The sequence below is a fragment of the Hyla sarda genome, chromosome 1 (genome assembly GCF_029499605.1).
Source record: "Hyla sarda isolate aHylSar1 chromosome 1, aHylSar1.hap1, whole genome shotgun sequence".
NCBI classification, from domain to species: domain Eukaryota; kingdom Metazoa; phylum Chordata; class Amphibia; order Anura; family Hylidae; genus Hyla; species Hyla sarda.
In genome coordinates, this window is record NC_079189.1 from 609,139,827 (window position 1) to 609,159,915 (window position 20,089).

A 20,089-nucleotide genomic window follows, 5' to 3' on the forward strand; every position below is an offset into this window, starting at 1 on the left:
GCGTCACCAATTGTACTTTGTAATTAAATCACTTATTTTACCATAAAATGTACGGCGCAAACAAATATTATTTATGAGGGAAAATTGAAAAGAAAACCGCAATTTAGCAAATTTTGGAAGGTTTTGTTTTAACGCTGTACACTTTCCGATAAAAATTACATGTTTTCTTTATTCTGTGGGTCAATACGATTAAAATGATACCCATGTTATATGCTTTTCTATAATTGTACCGCTTAAAAAAAATCCCAAACCATTTTAACAAAATTTGTATGTTTGAAATTGCCCTATTTTGACCACCTATAACTTTCTAATTTTTCCGTATATGGGGCGATATGAGGGCTAATTTTTTGCGCCATGATCTGTAGTTTTTATAAGTATCACTTTTGTTTAGGTTTTACTTTAAATTAATATTTTATAAAAAAAATTTGGAATAAAATGTGACAAAAAAGCAGCAATTTTGGACTTTTTTAAATTTTTTTTTACATTTACGCCGTTCACCGTACAGGATGATTAACAATATATTTTAATAGTTCAGACTTTTACGCACGTGGCAATACCAAATATGTGTATTCATTATTTTTGTTATGCTTTTTTGGGGGTAAAATGGGAAAAACGGATGTTTTACTTTTTTATTGGGGGAGGGGATTTTTCAAATTTTTTTACTTTTTTATTTTAAATTTTTTTTACTTTTTTTGACATTTTTTATGTCCCCATAGGGGGCTATTCATTGCAATCAGTTGATTGCTAATACTGTGCAGTGCTATGTATAGGACACAGCACTGCTCAGTATTATCAGTCATCTTCTGCTCTGGTCTGCTCGATCTCAGACCAGAGCAGAAGACCCCGGGAGACGGCCGGAGCAAGGTGAGGGGACTTCCGGCCGCCATGCTGGATGATCGGATCCCCGCGGCAGCGCTGCGGGCGATCCGATCATCTGTGCAAAGTACCGCAATGCCGCAGATGCCGTGATCTGTGTTGATCACGGCATCGGAGGGGTTAATGGCAGACATCCGCGCGATCGCGGACATCCGCCATTACCAGCGGGTCCCTGGCTGCTGATAGCAGCCGGGACCTGCCGGGCATGACGCGAGCCCCGTTCTGGTGCTCGCGATCATGTCGGCGCGTAAATGTACGTCATGGTGCGTTAAGTACCACGTCACCATGACGTACATTTACGTCCATTGTCGTTAAGGGGTAAAATACAAAAAACAAAAACGCTCCCTCGTGCGACACCTTCAGCAGAAAGATAAAAAAAATAGGTGAGCCAAGGGTTAACTCACCTAAAACGGTTCGTCTCACACTCCCAAGCGTGAATAATAGATTCCAATACCACTCCAAACTCCAAGAAGGATAATAGGCGCTGCCAATATGGTGATCCAGGGATGATGATAAAAACGTATTAATACATGCTACGCGTTACGAAAACCAGACCGGTTTCTTCTTCAGGCATGTCTGAAGAAAAAACTGGCCCGGTTTTGTAATGCATAGCATGTTTTTATAAAATACGTTTTTATCATCACCCCTGGATCACCATATTGGCAGCGCCTATTATCCTTCTTGGAGTTTGGAGTGGTATTGGAACATATACGGTGCCCCATAAAGTAGTTGGCTCCCATTCCTTCCCCATATAGTAGTAGCTACCGGCGCTCTGCTCTCCGTGGTGTCTCCAACTCCCTATGCAGACAGCGCCATACAGAGATGCTGCCCACACCGGAAGTCATGGCTGCAGAGTCAGGACGGAGCCACCAGTGTAACACATACACAATCGATAGCCACGCTTGTTGGGGGATCAGGGACATGTGTCCCCTGAAGATCAGCTCACAGTCACGCCCCCTTTCCACTGCGATCCTTACGTCCTGCACATAGGTATATTTCATGTCTATATTCCAGCTGTATTCTGCATCCATATTATAAATGTGTTATCTCCCATAACTGAGTCACAGGTTTGGCTGAATGGAGGAACATACAGCAGAAAAGAGACAGGACACAAAGCTTAAAGAATTCCACAAAACATTGTTGCTGCCGCTGACTGAGTGGAATCTGTTCTCTGCATTTAAAGGTTACTACTCACCTGGACGGTTACCTGTAGGAATGTCCTCCTTATACTGCTCATCACCGCTCACATCTGTCTCTTCTTCCTCTTCCTTTATATCTGTAGCATTAATATAGATCAGATCTTTCCCTGTAGGAATGTCCTCCATATCCTGCTCATCACCCCTCACATTTGTCTCTTCTTTTATGTCTGTAGCATAACTATAGATCAGATCTTTCCCTGTATGAATGTTCTCCTTATACTGCTCATCTTTGCTCACATCTGTCTCTTCTTCTTTTATGTCTGTAGCATTCATATAGATCAGATCTTTTCCTAAAGGAATGCTCTCCTTATACTGCTCATTACCGCTCACATCTGTTTCCTCTTCTTCTTCCTTTATGTCTGCAGCATTAATATACATCAGATCTTTCCCTGTAGAAATGTCCTCCTTATACTGCTCATCACTGCTCACATCTGTCGCCTCTTCTTCTTCCTTTATGTCTGCAGAATTAATGTAGATTGTATCTTTCCCTGTACGGATGTCCTCCGTATCCTGCTCATCACTGCTCACATCTGTCTCCTCTTCTTTTTCCCTCATGTCGGAAGTATTAATATAGTTCAGATCTTTCTCTGTAGGAATGTTCTCCTTATACTGCTCATCACCACTCACATCTGTCTCTTCTTCTTCTTTTATGTCTGTAGCATTCATATAAATCAGATCTTTCCCTGTAGGAATGTTCTTCGCATACTGCTCATTATCGCTCACATCTGTCTTTGGAACATTATTATTGTTCATCTTCTCCCTGAATCATAAGATGTGGAAGAAATATTGTAAAAGTCAAAAGACAGTAGGAAGAGTCAAAAATGATTTATATCAGCAGAAAAGGACATTAATTATCACACAGACCAAAAATAACAGGAGGGGTTATCTGAGCCCAATTAATACAATGTTCCCCCATGTTTATAAACAGGGGAGGCTACATTATGGATGGAGCAGCCAGTGTGACGCATACACAATCAAAAGCCACGCTCATTCAGGGATCAGGGACTTGTGTCCCCTGCGGGCCAGGTCAGTCACACCCCCTTTCTACCGCGATCCTTACGTCCTGCACATAGGTATATTTCGTGCCCATATTACACCTGTATTCTGCATCCATATTATAATTCTGTTATCTTCCATAACTGAGTCACAGGTTCGGCTGAATGGAGGAACATACAGCAGAAAAGACCGACAGGACAGAGATTAAAGAATTCCACCAAAATTGTAAGTTGAAAAGATCACCTAATATTTAGTAATCTGACTGGAAATAGAGATGGCGCCATAAGGGATATCCTGCAGGATTCTGACAATCAAACTTACGTGTAAATATATTCCAGGCAGATTTCAGAGGCCACAAATCTTCACTTATTTCGAGCCCCACCTGGAGGATGTCTCTTGTGTACGCCAGTCCTGATGAGGAAGAAGAGGCTACACCGCAACAATCCTTCAGGTTAGGGTTATGAGACTATGGTGCAGTAAATTATTCCCAGTTTCTAACTGGCACTTCTTTCTCCAGCAAAGAAATGGATATGGGGTGTTCCATAAGTGCCACTAATGCTATAAGACTTTCTGAACCTGCCCTTTTCAGAGAAAGATCAAGAAGAATACCTCCTCGAGATGTGGAAGATGCCCTGGACTTTCCTAGACCGGGTGGGAACTCTTTGTCCACAACCACAAAGACAATCCCTTCCTATAATAGGTGCAGGGGCAGTAGAAGTTAAAACAATAAAATACAATTATGTAGGTGTCTGGAAAACAGCTGGAGGCACACAAAACTAACAGAAATAAAACTAGACAAACACACAGTCAAGTCAGAGTCAAAAACAAGCCGAGTTCAAGCCAGGAGGTAATGGATTACAATAACAGAGAGCAAAAGGGGATTCAAAAGCCTAGCCAAGATCAATATCCAGATAACAGAGAACAATAAACGCTGGTTATTAAAACCAAGTTCTTTTACTGGCAACCAGGAACAGAGTGAGCTGGACATGAATCTACAGGATTCTCATCCTATTTCCTAATGTTCAGCAGAGAAGCCTGACTACCCATAGGTGTCCAGCTGAGAGTGTCCCCTGATGGAACAGATTCAACCTCATATGTGAGGAACCTGAAACAAAATCTTCACATGGCCTATAAGTTGGTCACCTAAGCTGTAGCAAAATTGGAGGAACGGAACTAAAGAAGATATGATGCTAAAGTGAAACATTGGGAAATTCGAGGGGGAGATAAAGTTCTTCTATGGAATCTAGGAGTGCCTGGGAAGCACCAACTGGCTGACAGATGGAATGACACCCTATTAGAAGTTATGTGTACACTAAAAGGACTGCCAGTGTACAATATTAAGGGCCCAAAGGGCCGAATAAAGGCTTGGCATAGAGACCATCTGCTACCAGTAGTGTACACTGATGAAGAGGAAGGGAGTAGTGAAGAATTGGAGGAGAGAGTAATAGAGAGTCCTGAAAATAAGGCAGAAAAGACCCCAGGAACTCCCAGTGCAGAGGATCAATGGTGGCCATCTGCTATTGAGGAAACACAGCATTTGCCGCCTCCTACTCTAATGGTTTCTCACAGTGTTAGAACCCCTCCTGTGTCATGTAGTTCTCTAAGTTTGAACCTGTCCATGTTTGGAGCCTGGAATTCCCTTTAGTGACTCTTTTCCCTTTAGTTTAAGGGCAGGGCCAGGACCTCAAGTTACTGGGGACCTTCCTAACCACAGTCATGATTCCTCTTTCACAGCGACAACTGAGACACAACACCAGAGTGTTTGTACAAAAAGAAGAGGAAGGGCTCAACCAATATATTCCATCAATATAACTCGGGGTGCTACTAACAGCAAAAAAAAGCACAATGTCTATCCAAGAGCAAGTAAGCTGCATACAGTGCACACCCAAGGTAAGTTTAAGTTATACATAAGCTTTATTCATAGAAACCAAGTACATAAAAGGGAAACACACACATCTAAAACCATTTACAAAGGCTCAATTGTGAGCCTGATACCATCACTTGGGAAGGGGACATGACCCCCCCTCCTCCTCCGCCCTAATTGCAATACAAAAATGAAGCTAGCACTCTAAGATAGTGTATGCAGAATTATAAAAGGTCATAAGAAATATAACAAGTCAGTGGAATGATACAATGCAAATAATACAAATGAGTACAAAAGTAAGAAAAAACACAGACGAAGGAGCAGTGATGAGATAGCAAAAGGGCAGGGAGACCGGGCTAAATGGGTAAATATCAGATAGATAAAGTCAGGACGGGCACAGACATATGAGGGGGGGGAGGGCTGATCAGGGTTAAATAGGGCACTTCCCAGAATTATTTATATCAATGTTAATATAACGTCCATGACACTTTTAGGCATAAAGTCAAAAGGGCTGCGGCTCAAGCCCCCTTTCTAGTCAACCTGTGCACGTCCCTGCACCATAAAGGGAATAAACACTATGTATACAGGATAGATGAAGGGAACCAATCATTAGTTTTACCATATCCGTGTTATATGTGGGAAAATCTTTATCCTTATTATCCTCGGGAGACATTTTTGCCCTCAGGGATGGTGATGATATATATATACACATACACACAACATATATAAATATATACATACACACAACATATATAAATATATACATACACACAACATATATAAATATATACACATACACACAACATATATAAATATATACATACACACAACATATATAAATATATACATACACACAACATATATAAATATATACATACACACAACATATATAAATATATACATACACACAACATATATATATATATACACATACACACAACATATATATATATATACATACACACAACATATATAAATATATACACATACACACAACATATATATATATATACACATACACACAACATATATAAATATATACATACACACAACATATATAAATATATACATACACACAACATATATATATATATACACATACACACAACATATATAAATATATACATACACACAACATATATAAATATATACATACACACAACATATATAAATATATACATACACACAACATATATAAATATATACATACACACAACATATATAAATATACACATACACACAACATATATAAATATACACATACACACAACATATATAAATATATACATACACACAACATATATAAATATATACATACACACAACATATATAAATATATACATACACACAACATATATAAATATATACATACACACAACATATATATATATATACACATACACACAACATATATAAATATATACATACACACAACATATATAAATATATACATACACACAACATATATATATATATATACACATACACACAACATATATAAATATATACATACACACAACATATATATATATATACATACACACAACATATATAAATATATACACATACACACAACATATATATATATATATACACATACACACAACATATATAAATATATACATACACACAACATATATAAATATATACATACACACAACATATATAAATATATACATACACACAACATATATAAATATATACATACACACAACATATATATATATATACACATACACACAACATATATAAATATATACATACACACAACATATATAAATATATACATACACACAACATATATAAATATATACATACACACAACATATATAAATATATACATACACACAACATATATAAATATATACATACACACAACATATATATATATATACATACACATACCTGTAGCAGGAGATGAGCCGTGTCCTTACAGGACCTGCGGTGATGTCACCGTCATGTGATCAGTCACATGGAGGAGGAGGAGTCACATGATCAGGGGCTGCTGCTCTAGGCTCATCTGCTCAGTGTATGCAGGACTCTGCTGTGCTGGTTGTGATCGCTGCTGGATGAGCTGAAGTTATGTGTATGCAGCAGAGCTGTGTGTGTGTGATGTGCGTGGTGCAGAGCTGTGTATGTGTGTGTTATATATGTCTGCAGCAGAGCTGTGTGTAATGTGCATGTAGCTGAGCTGTATGTGTGTAATGTACATGTAGCTGAGCTGTATGTGTACACAGTAGAGCTGTATATGTGTAATGTACATGTAGCTGAGCTGTATGTGTACACAGTAGAGCTGTATATGTGTAATGTGCATGTAGCTGAGCTGTATGTGTACACAGTAGAGCTGTATATGTGTAATGTACATGTAGCTGAGCTGTATGTGTACACAGTAGAGCTGTGTGTAATGTGCATGTAGCTGAGCTGTATGTGTACACAGTAGAGCTGTATATGTGTAATGTGCATGTAGCTGAGCTGTATGTGTACACAGTAGAGCTGTATATGTGTAATGTACATGTAGCTGAGCTGTATGTGTACACAGTAGAGCTGTATATGTGTAATGTGCATGTAGCTGAGCTGTATGTGTACACAGTAGAGCTGTATATGTGTAATGTGCATGTAGCTGAGCTGTATGTGTACACAGTAGTGCTGTATATGTGTAATGTGCATGTAGCTGAGCTGTATGTGTACACAGTAGTGCTGTATATGTGTAATGTACATGTAGCTGAGCTGTATGTGTACACAGTAGTGCTGTATATATGTATTGTACATGTAGCTGAGCTGTATGTGTACACAGTAGAGCTGTATATGTGTAATGTACATGTAGCTGCGCTGTATGTGTACACAGTAGAGCTGTATATGTGTAATGTACATGTAGCTGAGCTGTATGTGTACACAGTAGTGCTGTATATGTGTAATGTACATGTAGCTGAGCTGTATGTGTGTAATGTGCATGTAGCTGAGCTGTATGTGTACACAGTAGTGCTGTATATGTGTAATGTACATGTAGCTGAGCTGTATGTGTACACAGTAGAGCTGTATATGTGTAATGTACATGGAGCTGAGCTGTATGTGTACACAGTAGAGCTGTATATGTGTAATGTACATGTAGCTGAGCTGTATGTGTACACAATAGAGCTGTATATGTGTAATATACATGTAGCTGAGCTGTATGTGTACACAGTAGAGCTGTATATGTGTAATGTACATGTACATGTAGCTGAGCTGTATGTGTACACAGTAGAGCTGTATATGTGTAATGTGCATGTAGCTGAGCTGTATGTGTACACAGTAGAGCTGTATATGTGTAATGTACATGTAGCTGAGCTGTAGGTGTACACAGTAGAGCTGTATATGTGTAATGTACATGTAGCTGAGCTGTATGTGTACACAGTAGAGCTGTATATGTGTAATGTACATGTAGCTGAGCTGTATGTGTACACAGTAGAGCTGTATATGTGTAATGTACATGTAGCTGAGCTGTATGTGTACACAGTAGAGCTGTATATGTGTAATGTACATGTAGCTGAGCTGTATGTGTACACAGTAGAGCTGTATATGTGTAATGTACATGTAGCTGAGCTGTATGTGTACACAGTAGAGCTGTATGTGTGTAATGTACATGTAGCTGAGCTGTATGTGTACACAGTAGAGCTGTATATGTGTAATGTGCATGTAGCTGAGCTGTATGTGTACACAGTAGAGCTGTATATGTGTAATGTGCATGTAGCTGAGCTGTATGTGTACACAGTAGAGCTGTATATGTGTAATGTGCATGTAGCTGAGCTGTATGTGTACACAGTAGAGCTGTATATGTGTAATGTACATGTAGCTGAGCTGTATGTGTACACAGTAGAGCTGTATATGTGTAATGTACATGTAGCTGAGCTGTATGTGTACACAGTAGAGCTGTATATGTGTAATGTACATGTAGCTGAGCTGTATGTGTACACAGTAGAGCTGTATATGTGTAATGTACATGTAGCTGAGCTGTTTGTGTACACAGTAGTGCTGTATATGTGTAATGTGCATGTAGCTGAGCTGTATGTGTACACAGTAGAGCTGTATATGTGTAATGTACATGTAGCTGAGCTGTATGTGTACACAGTAGGGCTGTATATGTGTAATGTACATGTAGCTGAGCTGTATGTGTACACAGTAGAGCTGTATATGTGTAATGTACATGTAGCTGAGCTGTATGTGTACACAGTAGAGCTGTATATGTGTAATGTGCATGTAGCTGAGCTGTATGTGTACACAGTAGAGCTGTATATGTGTAATGTGCATGTAGCTGAGCTGTATGTGTACACAGTAAAGCTGTATATGTGTAATGTACATGTAGCTGAGCTGTATGTGTACACAGTAGAGCTGTATATGTGAAATGTAGCTGAGCTGTATGTGTACACAGTAGAGCTGTATATGTGTAATGTACATGTAGCTGAGCTGTATGTGTACACAGTAGAGCTGTATGTGTGTAATGTGCATGTAGCTGAACTGTATGTGTACACAGTAGAGCTGTATATGTGTAATGTGCATGTAGCTGAGCTGTATGTGTACACAGTAGAGCTGTATATGTGTAATGTAGCTGAGCTGTATGTGTACACAGTAAAGCTGTATATGTGTAATGTACATGTAGCTGAGCTGTATGTGTACACAGTAGAGCTGTATATGTGTGGATCATGTATAACTCCCTATATACATATATACAGACATACGGTAGATATTATCGCACTATATCACACTGTCCGCTCTTTGTGCACTGATACTATATACACAGTTATTGGGGGTCTCTTAGATGACACCATAAGAAGTGGTGGATGATGTGCGGCATTTCCTTCCTCCCGGGAGAAGACTGGATGTCCTACAAGCCAAGGATGTCCAGTAAAGCCCCATATACTGCACTGCGGCTGCCATTTTATAGAGAGAGCAAGGACTACTGATCCCAGAAAGCCTTCACCAAATTCTATAAACGCAAAAGCAAGCTCAGTGAAATTATAATCATTGGGCTGACCTAAGACAATGTATGTGTAAACAGTAGAGCTGTATATGTGTAATGTACATGTAGCTGAGCTGTATGTGTACACAGTAGAGCTGTGTGTAATGTGCATGTAGCTGAGCTGTATGTGTACACAGTAGAGCTGTATATGTGTAATGTGCATGTAGCTGAGCTGTATGTGTACACAGTAGAGCTGTATATGTGTAATGTACATGTAGCTGAGCTGTATGTGTACACAGTAGAGCTGTATATGTGTAATGTGCATGTAGCTGAGCTGTATGTGTACACAGTAGAGCTGTATATGTGTAATGTGCATGTAGCTGAGCTGTATGTGTACACAGTAGTGCTGTATATGTGTAATGTGCATGTAGCTGAGCTGTATGTGTACACAGTAGTGCTGTATATGTGTAATGTACATGTAGCTGAGCTGTATGTGTACACAGTAGTGCTGTATATATGTATTGTACATGTAGCTGAGCTGTATGTGTACACAGTAGAGCTGTATATGTGTGGATCATGTATAACTCCCTATATACATATATACAGACATACGGTAGATATTATCGCACTATATCACACTGTCCGCTCTTTGTGCACTGATACTATATACACAGTTATTGGGGGTCTCTTAGATGACACCATAAGAAGTGGTGGATGATGTGCGGCATTTCCTTCCTCCCGGGAGAAGACTGGATGTCCTACAAGCCAAGGATGTCCAGTAAAGCCCCATATACTGCACTGCGGCTGCCATTTTATAGAGAGAGCAAGGACTACTGATCCCAGAAAGCCTTCACCAAATTCTATAAACGCAAAAGCAAGCTCAGTGAAATTATAATCATTGGGCTGACCTAAGACAATGTATGTGTAAACAGTAGAGCTGTATATGTGTAATGTACATGTAGCTGAGCTGTATGTGTACACAGTAGAGCTGTATATGTGTAATGTACATGTAGCTGAGCTGTATGTGTACACAGTAGAGCTGTATATGTGTAATGTACATGTAGCTGAGCTGTATGTGTACACAGTAGAGCTGTATATGTGTAATGTACATGTAGCTGAGCTGTTTGTGTACACAGTAGTGCTGTATATGTGTAATGTGCATGTAGCTGAGCTGTATGTGTACACAGTAGAGCTGTATATGTGAAATGTAGCTGAGCTGTATGTGTACACAGTAGAGCTGTATATGTGTAATGTACATGTAGCTGAGCTGTATGTGTACACAGTAGAGCTGTATGTGTGTAATGTGCATGTAGCTGAACTGTATGTGTACACAGTAGAGCTGTATATGTGTAATGTGCATGTAGCTGAGCTGTATGTGTACACAGTAGAGCTGTATATGTGTAATGTAGCTGAGCTGTATGTGTACACAGTAAAGCTGTATATGTGTAATGTACATGTAGCTGAGCTGTATGTGTACACAGTAGAGCTGTATGTGTGTAATGTGCATGTAGCTGAGCTGTATGTGTACACAGTAGAGCTGTATATGTGTTATGTGCATGTAGCTGAGCTGTATGTGTACACAGTAGAGCTGTATATGTGTAATGTGCATGTAGCTGAGCTGTATGTGTACACAGTAGAGCTGTATATGTGTAATGTACATGTAGCTGAGCTGTATGTGTACACAGTAGAGCTGTATGTGTAATGTACATGTAGCTGAACTGTATGTGTACACAGTAGAGCTGTATATGTGTAATGTGCATGTAGCTGAGCTGTATGTGTACACAGTAGAGCTGTATATGTGTAATGTAGCTGAGCTGTATGTGTACACAGTAAAGCTGTATATGTGTAATGTGCATGTAGCTGAGCTGTATGTGTACACAGTAGAGCTGTATGTGTGTAATGTGAATGTAGCTGAGCTGTATGTGTACACAGTAGAGCTGTATATGTGTAATGTGCATGTAGCTGAGCTGTATGTGTACACAGTAGAGCTGTATATGTGTTATGTACATGTAGCTGAGCTGTGTGTGTACACGGTAGAGCTGTATATGTGTAATGTACATGTAGCTGAACTGTATGTGTACACAGTAGAGCTGTGTGTAATGTACATGTAGCTGAGCTGTATGTGTACACAGTAGAGCTGTATATGTGTTATGTACATGTAGCTGAGCTGTGTGTGTACACGGTAGAGCTGTATATGTGTAATGTACATGTAGCTGAGCTGTATGTGTACACAGTAGTGCTGTATATGTGTAATGTACATGTAGCTGAGCTGTATGTGTACACAGTAATGCTGTATATGTGTTATGTACATGTAGCTGAGCTGTGTGTGTACACGGTAGAGCTGTATATGTGTAATGTACATGTAGCTGAACTGTATGTGTACACAGTAGAGCTGTGTGTAATGTACATGTAGCTGAGCTGTATGTGTACACAGTAGAGCTGTATATGCGTAATGTACATGTAGCTGAGCTGTATGTGTAAACAGTAGAGCTACCAGCCCATGAGTAGGTTATACTGTGTTTCCTTGTAGGCCGTGCAGATAGAGGCTTTGGAGGCCCGTTCCCAAATCAGTCTCCATTGAGGGAAGGTGATAGGAGTGCCCAGGTCTTCCTCCCAACGGCTCATGTACCTATGTGAAGGGGGTGGTTAGTGCGGGGAGACAGCAGCAAGGAGTAGATACTAGAAAGGAGCCCCCGTTGTAAAGGTCCCCCCTGCATACTTGTTCAAAACCCGTCGGCAGAGACACAGTTAGGGAGGCTTGCTTAGAAAGGAAGTAAAGACTAAGTTGAGCATAGCGAGACTCCTCAGTAGCCCCTAAGCCCCATCGAGATACCAATTGATCACAGGAGGAGAGAACCCTCTTACAAGGATCAACAAGGTCCTCCCAAAGAGATTTCGAGACCCCTACTCCCTTACCATGTCAGAGGACAGGCCAGGCTAAAAGTCAGGATGATATCAGAATGATTGTAGGGGAGTAAAGGAGGAAAGCAGGCCAAAACTTCGGAAGCAATAGGACCAGACATAGTGAGAAAAAGACATATGACCTGAAAGGGGACTATCCAGAGATGGAAGGGGAGCAGTCCATAGGAAAAAGTTAGGATGGACAGGGGCCAACCACAGTTTTTCCAGCTCCATCCATTTACTATAGGCGCGATACGTGGACCAGGCCACCAAATGGCAGAGGTGGGCTGCCCAGTGGTATTTGGTAACATCAGGAACACCTAAGCCCCCTAGCGACCGCCTGGCGATCATTACAGACAATGGGAGTCTGTGGAGTCTCCCATCCCATATAAACCGAAAAATAGCCGATTGGAAAGAATGTAGCACCGTAAGGGGGACCCGTACCGGCATGGTTTCGAAAAAATAAAGCAATTTAGGAAGGATAGTCTTTTTAACCGCAGTTATACGCCCAAAAAAGGAGATGTATTGAGTCCACCAACGATCCAACATAGTTCGTAATTCACGGAAGAGCGCAGGATCGTTGACAGAGTACAGTGTAGTGTTGTAACGAGGGGAGATCGACACACCAAGATAGGTAAAAGCAGATGTGGACCAACGAAAAGAATAATCAGCTTGCAATAGAGAAGACAGAGGAGGAGGGAGATTGAGAGGCATAGCCACAGATTTAGAGAGATTGACCATGTAACCCGAGATTCTACCAAAGTCATGCAGCAATTTATACAGAGAGGGAAAAGAGATTATAGGATTAGTAAGGGTGAGTAAGATATCGTCAGCAAAAAGACAGAGCTTAAATTCCCTTCCGTGTAAAGAAACTCCAGAAATGTTCGGATCCCCAGAGGCTCAATACATAATGCAAAAATCAGGGGGGATAACGGACATCCCTGTCGGGTCCCATTCTGCAGGGTAAAGGTAGGAGAGGAGGCAGAGGGGAGCTTAAGAGAAGCCGTAGAGGCAAAATACAAACCTTGGAGGGCAACAAGAAAGTTGCCAGAGATCCCCCAATTTTTGCAAAGTAGCGAACATAAATGTCCATCCTAGCCTATCAAAGGCCTTCTCAGCATCTAAGCTGAGGACCAGGGCTTGCTCAGGAGGGCAATAGGCCTATAACTGGAACAGTCATGAGGATCTTTACCAGGCTTAGGGATTAAGGTTATCAAAGAGTGAAGAAAAGGCTGAGGGATGGTTTCACCCTCCATGAAAGTGATAAACATAGAAATCAAGCGGGGGGAGAAGGACAGAAGAGTAAGTCTTATAGTACAAGTAAGTAAAACCATCAGGACGTGGGAAGCCTCCCACAGGAAGAGACTTTAGGACCTCTGAAAGCTCCTCCAAGGTGATTGGAGCATTCAAAGAGTCTCTCAGCCACCGAAAGAGTAGGGAAGCTACACTGAGAGAGTAAAGGAGGTGAGAGCTGCTGAGAGCTCACCTGGGTCAGAGGGTAACTGTGAGGGAACGGAGAAAAGTTTGGAGTAATAGTCAAAGAATAGTTTAGCAATAGAGTCAGGGTGGTGCTGGAGAGTTCCAGAGGGGTCTTTCAGTGCTGAGAGGGCCTGAGCGGCAGCCCAATCCCATAGGCGGCGAGCTAACATAGTGTGAGCTTTGTTGCCTTTTTCATAAAAAACTTTGTTTAGCATACAGGAGTTCACGCTCCACTTTGTGGAGGGCCAAGTCGTTTAATTGGGATCTAGCTGCCACCAAACGCCTCACCACCGACAGTGAAGGGGAGGAAAGCAAAAGGGATTCCAGACGCTACACTTGAGCCCTAAGTTCTCAGGAGCGAATCTGCACGACGTTTCAGCCTAGAGCCCAGGGCAATACAATGACCCCGGACTACAGCCTTGTGGGCTTCCCATAGAATCACCTGCGAGGACACCGAGCCCTCGTTATCGGCAAAGTAAGTGGTGATGCTGCTCTGGATCGAGTCCCGAGAAGAGGGGTTTTTAAGTAAAGAGTCATTGAGACGCCAATGACAGCGGCGCACAGAAGATTGGAAAGGAGAGAGTGAAACAAGAATAGGGCTATGATCAGACCACGAGAGAGGCTCTAAAGAAGTAGAAGAAAGCATATGGACCATGGGGAGGTTCCCAAAGAAGTAGTCGATGCGAGTATGAAGGTTATGGGGGTGGGAGAAAAATGTAAAAGAGCGATCCGAAGGGTGACTAATCCTCCAGACATCATTCAACCCCGCCGAGCGTATCAGACGACGAAAGTGTGTTGAGAGGCAGGTCTGTGAGGGTGTAGGAGGTGAACCCGAGATGGAGAGCCGATCCACAGTAGGAGAGACCAGGTTAAAATCCCCCCTAAAAGCCAGGTCGAAGAGGAAAAGGACCGTAATAGGAAGAGAACCCTACGTAAGAAGGGAATCTGAGATGAGTTGGGGGCATAGATATTACGGAGAAGGAGTTGCTTACCTCCCAGGGCACCCTGGACCAAAACAAATCTACCAGAGGGAATCAGCATAGGAAGAAGAAACCTGAAGGGGGCAATGTTTAGAAATAGGAAGGTAGTGGGGGTTGCTATTCTTATCAGAGGAGGCAAGAAAAGACTGAGGATAGATGTGTCGTAGGAAGTGGGAGGTACCCGTCTTGTCAGAGTGCGTCTCCTGAAGGTACACTATATCTGCGCGTAGGGACACTACAGGTGTCTCTTAGTCGGGGAATTCAGACCCTTAACATTCAGTGAAACGCACTTAGCCATGAGGGGGAGTGTACAAGGAAAAGTGCAAGTGACAAGGTTGCTTACTCAACAGGGGAGGTACAACAAAACAACAGTATAATGGATAAACCAATGGCTCTAAGGCCAGAGAAGAGGCCAAATTAAGACTGCACAGTAAGAAAAACATTGCAATCAAAAATATTTCCAAGTTTGTCAAGGCCTCAGGGTGGAGAGTGGAAGTACACATCAAAGAGTGACTACGTTCAGGTAGAAAAGCTCCACCCCGAGACAAGGCCAAAGACACAACCGAAACCCACCACTACTTGCAATTGGTTATGGAAATTGCTACTAACACAGAACCAGGCAAACATCTAGAGCCCGCCAAAATAGAAAAAATGTCTACAATTAAGTCCCTTCATAGATAGTAGGCCACCCTAGACAGCCACTCGGAAAGTCAGGGAGGATTTACGCAGGAGGGCAAACCACAGTGATTCCGATCAGATCTACGATGCCTCCCCCGAGCAGGCTGCCACATAATTGGAAGAGGAGGAGGAGTGAGGGCACAATCCGTGAGCTGCAGGATCTGTAGGTCAGGGGTAGCACAAAACCCGGGCACATCAGCATGGGACCGTAGAACCGCAGAGCGCCCATCCCTACGAGCTTGAAGCACAAAAGGGAAGGACCATCTATAGGGTATCTGAGCTGAGCGTAGAGTGGACATAAGGGGCTGCAACATCTTCCTTTTATGCAGGGTGATCCAAGAGAGGTCCTGAAACAATTGGATAGGGGCCCCATCAAAGTCGAAGTTCCTCAGGGAGCGCGCTTTAGCCATAATACGCTCCTTCAATTGGAAATCGGTAACACAGCAAATAACATCCCGAGGGGGGCCATTGGTGGGACGAGGTCGGAGGGCTTGATGAGCACGATCCAGCTTGATTTTGTGAGAAGCAGGTTCACCAAGGATCATGTTAACCCCTTAAGGACTCAGGGTTTTTCCATTATTGCACTTTCGTTTTTTCCTCCTTACCTTTTAAAAATCACAACCCTTTAAATTTTCCACCTAAAAATCCATATTATGGCTTATTTTTTGCGTCACCAATTCTACTTTGCAGTGACATCAGTCATTTTACCCAAAAATTCACGACGAAACGGAAAAAAAATCATTGTGCGACAAAATCGAAGAAAAAAAACGCCATTTTGTAACTTTTGGGGGCTTCCGTTTCTACGCAGTGCATATTTCGGTAAAAATTACACCTTATCATTATTCTGTAGGTCCATTTGGTTAAAATGATACCCTACTCATATAGGTTTGATTTTGTCGTACTTCTGGAAAAAATCATAACTACATGCAGGAAAATTTATACGTTTAAAAATGTCCTCTTCGGACCCCTATAACTTTTTTATTTTTTCACGTATAGGGCGGTATGAGGGCTCATTTTTTGCGCCGTGATCAGTATGATTTTTGTTTTGATCGGACTTTTTGATCACTTTTTAATGGTATAAAAAGTGACCAAAATACGCTTTTTTGGACTTTGGATTTTTTTTGCGCGTACGCCATTGACTGTGCAGTTTAATTAACAATATATTTTTATAGTTTGGACATTTACGCACGCGGCGATACCACATGTTTATTTTTATTTAGACAGTTTTATTTTTTTTTATGGGAAAAGGGGGGTGATTCAAACTTTTATTAGGGAAGGGGTTAAATGACCTTTATTAACATAGGGACCTATAATACTGCACACACTGATCTCCTATGCTGATCACTGGCGTGTATTAACACGCCTGTGATCAGCGTTATCGGCGCTTGACTGCTCCTGCCTGGATCTCGGAGCAGTCATTCGTCGATCGGACACCGAGGAGGCAGGTAAGGGCCCTCCCGGTGTCCTGCAAGCTGTTCGGGACGCCGCGATTTCACCGCGGCGGTCGCGAAAAGCCCGACTGACTAGCCGGGATACTTTCACTTTCACTTTAGAAGCCGGCGGTCAGCTTTGACCGCCGCTTCTAAAGGGTTAATACCGCACATCGCCGCGATCGTCTGTGTGGTATTAGCCGCGGGTTCCGGCCGTTGATGAGCGCCGGGACCGACGCGATGTGATGCGGGGTTAGCCTCTGTACCTTGATAAAGTTGGTTCATCCAACGAAACGTCGGGCAGCGGAGGGCTATTCATATTTTAACTAGCAGCTTACAGTGCTTCTCTATCTATATAGCGGCATCCGTAGATTAGTGCTATACAAGCACAATACCATCATCTAAGAAGTTACAGGGTGCCTACACACGATTCAAGCAACTACTAGCTGTGCTTTTAGATCACTATACCGGAGCTCATATATTTTAAAAGACTTAATAAAATTTAGTTTTAAGGGGGGTTTCTAGTTTAGGGTTAACCCCTTGGGGGGCGACCCCTAAAGGTTGTTGTCACATATAATTTGCCCTGGAATCCCTGGGGAATTTTGTTGTTGTTGTATATCGTGGGAGTCGGCGCAGGACGTAAATATACGTCCTGCGTCGTTCAAGGGTTAAAGATAGCCACCAACGTAGCGTGTAGATCTTTGTCCCTAGTAGCCTCGGGAAGCCCACGGATTCTAATATTGTTACTCCTGCCCCTATTGTCCAAGTCCTCAACATGAGAGTGCAGGTCCCCCAAGAATTCAGACTGAGCAGCGATGGTAGCGTGCAGGTCAGCAATGTAGGATATAGTAAAGTCATGGGCCCCTTCCAGGTCGTCCACCCTATCAGAGACATGTTGAAGATCCTTATGCATATCAGCTATCTCAGCCCTGTAGGCGTCTTTGACTCCGGCAATAAGGGCTTTAACGTCCTCCTTGGTGGGCATTTGAGAGATGGGCCACACTCTTATGTCCATTTGATTGCATCCTGGGAGTCGACAGGGCCCTCTGTGGTTTTTGGGGGGCCAGGTGAGCAACCCCAGGGGTGTTAGGATCTGGGTCTGAGGCCACAGGAGCGGGAGCAGAACACAGGAAAGGAGCGGTCCAGGCAGGAGAAGCCACCAGCAGTTGGTTCATAGGGGATGTAGACAGAGCAGCCCAACTGGCAGAGGCACCGAGAGAAGAGGCTGGATATAGGGACACTCTCTCTTAAAATGCTGCGGTGCCAGATCTGACCCCAGCAGCTATAGAGGAGGGGGCTGACAGAGCTGAGGGCTCACCGGCAGGTTGGAGGAGAGGGAGACAGGTACTGGGCACCGGGTTCAGGACCGCCACACACCACTGCAGAGGAGGATGGAGTAGCTGAGGAAGATGGCGGCCGGAGCGCAGACCGCAGCCGCAGCTCTTCTTGCTCCGGAGAGCAGGTGGAGGAAGGCTGACAGCACACGCTCCCCTCACTCAAGTCTCCGCTGGCTGGATCAGGAGGGGAGCACTGGAGGTGAGAGCCGGGGACAGGATGTCCTTCCCCTGGCGCACAGTAAAGCTCCGACTCCGGTGCTGTGCGCAGTGCAGCAGCGCTCACTGACCGGGAGCGCAAAGCTCGCAGAGGCCCTGGTGAAGCAGGCGGGGAGGCCGGGGCCGAGGCAGGAGCCCTGGTGAGGTAGCGGGCGATGGTTCCCGATGGAGTCTGAGGGGTCAGGCAGACGAGCGGCAGCTTCTTCTGTCGTCGGGTACCCCTCGCCATCAGAACAGCAATGGTGGGAGCAAATGAAGCGTAGTAGTGGTCTCAGGGTGAACGGAGCTCCCTCTACATGCCACCATCTCAGACCACAGCAAGCCACGTCCCCTGGAAACCTTATAAATTTAAGTAAGGTCATTTAGATGTCTGTGCTGCCTTTACAGTAATTTCAATACGTATTGCTATCATACAGGTTTGTTCAGTTGTACTGTTCCTGGAAAAAGGCTGGCTGGGATTTGTAGTGCACGATGAGGCTTCTGTAGGAATGGACAGGAGGTCCCTGAGAGGAGCCCACGGATGAGGCTGTGCTCACTTTGCTGTGGTATTGTATATCCTAGGGTTTGTGCTCAGCCAGCTGTGGAGGGTATTGTGATATAGGAAGGCTTTTTAGGATTCTGTAGGATCGCATAGCTCTAGCCCCGGCTCATACACACACTGGGGGTCATATTCAAAACTCTTCACATCAACAATTTCGCGTTTCACACCAAAAAAGAAATGATGTCGTTTTTTGGGAAAAGGTGTTATTTAATTAGTTATTGAAAAATAAATAATTATTATTGGAAAATGTTATTTAAAATATATTTTTTTTTTTCATGGTCACTGCACCTGCACTCACATTTAAGCCCTAGAAATGTTTTAGTTTATACAGTTATCGCTTGTTTGGGTGCTAGAAATCATGGAATATTACATGAGATGTGTCAGGATCCGGACTGGCGGCTGGTGAGGACACAGGAGGTGGATCCTCTGTGCCAGAGAGGCGATGGCGCGGGTCGTACTGGGGAATCGGTTCTAAGTAGTTACTGGTGTTCACCAGACCCTGCCGCAAAGCGGGATGGACTTGCTGGGTGTTCCCCTGTAGAGACTCGACCCCTCTGGCAGCTGAGACTGGCGCGGTACACAAGGACTAGACAGAGGCGAGGTCAGACGTAGCAGAAGGTCAGGGCAGGCGGCAAGGTTCGTAGTCAGGGGCAACAGCA

At 43.0% G+C, this 20,089-nt stretch overlaps 1 protein-coding gene across 1 annotated transcript in view; it reads right to left on the bottom strand.

Moving 5' to 3' along the window:
- LOC130300128 (uncharacterized) overlaps positions 1–20,089 on the bottom strand; it is a 246,533-nt gene that overhangs the window by 14,152 nt on the left and 212,292 nt on the right. The window contains exons 10-13 of the mRNA XM_056551524.1: positions 18,023–18,217; positions 14,126–14,271; positions 6,841–6,898; positions 2,072–2,835 (exon numbers count right to left, since the gene is read on the bottom strand). Of these exons, the coding sequence (XP_056407499.1) occupies positions 2,072–2,835; positions 6,841–6,898; positions 14,126–14,271; positions 18,023–18,217 (1,163 nt within the window). The remainder of the gene's footprint in view (positions 1–2,071; positions 2,836–6,840; positions 6,899–14,125; positions 14,272–18,022; positions 18,218–20,089) is intronic.